We start from the raw sequence: 789 nt of genomic DNA, 5'->3' as shown, positions 1-789 counted from the left end.
AAAAAAAAAAGACTACTTTTTATATGGGTCAAACACAATGTGATTATAATAGTAAGTACAACAGTCTTGGTGTAAAAGATGCATGTTAAGTAGTTATAAATGCAAGACAAACAACATATAATACATGCCCAACTAACTACATTGGTGGATTGGCAGTTAAGACTAGCAGATGAACATAACTTGTAGACAGAAGTTGTTATATGTCTATTTTCTTCTCTGAAATTTGCATATATCACTAATACGTTTGAAAGCCTATCTTTACTACAGAGAAACTTGTCCTAAAATAGCTAAAATCCTAATGCTCACAGAAATTAATTGTCAGGTTACCTTCCAAGACTCTGACAAGGAGAAGTTTGCATTCCTACTGAAGATAGAGGCAGTAGATATACACAAGAGGAAAAGGGAGAGGATTTCCCTGGAGAAAGGAAAAAGTACTCTGTGCTCACCTGGAAGACAGGTACTACTTGGGATATTCTATGTGGTTCCACAGGATCCTTCAATAAAATGCAAAGGTAGTAAATCACCTTCTGCTGCAAAAAAAAATAAATAAATAAAAAATAACAGATCTAAGTGAAACTTCTTTTGTTCTTTTTTCATTCTGTGTGTGTGTGAAAGAGAAAGAGAGAGAGATCGAGAGAGAGGGAGAGAGGGTCAGTACTGAGGCTGAACTCAAGGAGCTCAAGTTTTCACTCAGCTTGATTGCTAATGGCTGGCGCTCTACCACTTGAGCCATGTCTTCAGTCCAGCATTTTGCTGGTTAAATGGAGGTAAGAGTCTCTTTGGGGCTGG

At 37.3% G+C, this 789-nt stretch overlaps 1 protein-coding gene across 3 annotated transcripts in view; it reads right to left on the bottom strand.

Moving 5' to 3' along the window:
* The window catches only part of Pigh (phosphatidylinositol glycan anchor biosynthesis, class H), a 12294-nt gene that overhangs the window by 2346 nt on the left and 9159 nt on the right, over positions 1–789 (bottom strand). The window contains exon 3 of one of the 3 annotated variants that reach the window (XM_013014524.1): positions 447–530. In XM_013014524.1, coding sequence (XP_012869978.1) covers positions 447–530 — 84 coding nt within the window. The remainder of the gene's footprint in view (positions 1–446; positions 531–789) is intronic. The other 2 variants (XM_013014533.1, XM_013014541.1) reach the window with 2 other exon arrangements.

The sequence above is a fragment of the Dipodomys ordii genome, unplaced genomic scaffold (assembly GCF_000151885.1).
Source record: "Dipodomys ordii isolate 6190 unplaced genomic scaffold, Dord_2.0 Scaffold2, whole genome shotgun sequence".
Taxonomy (NCBI): domain Eukaryota; kingdom Metazoa; phylum Chordata; class Mammalia; order Rodentia; family Heteromyidae; genus Dipodomys; species Dipodomys ordii.
This window is presented reverse-complemented; position numbering and strand designations above follow the sequence as displayed.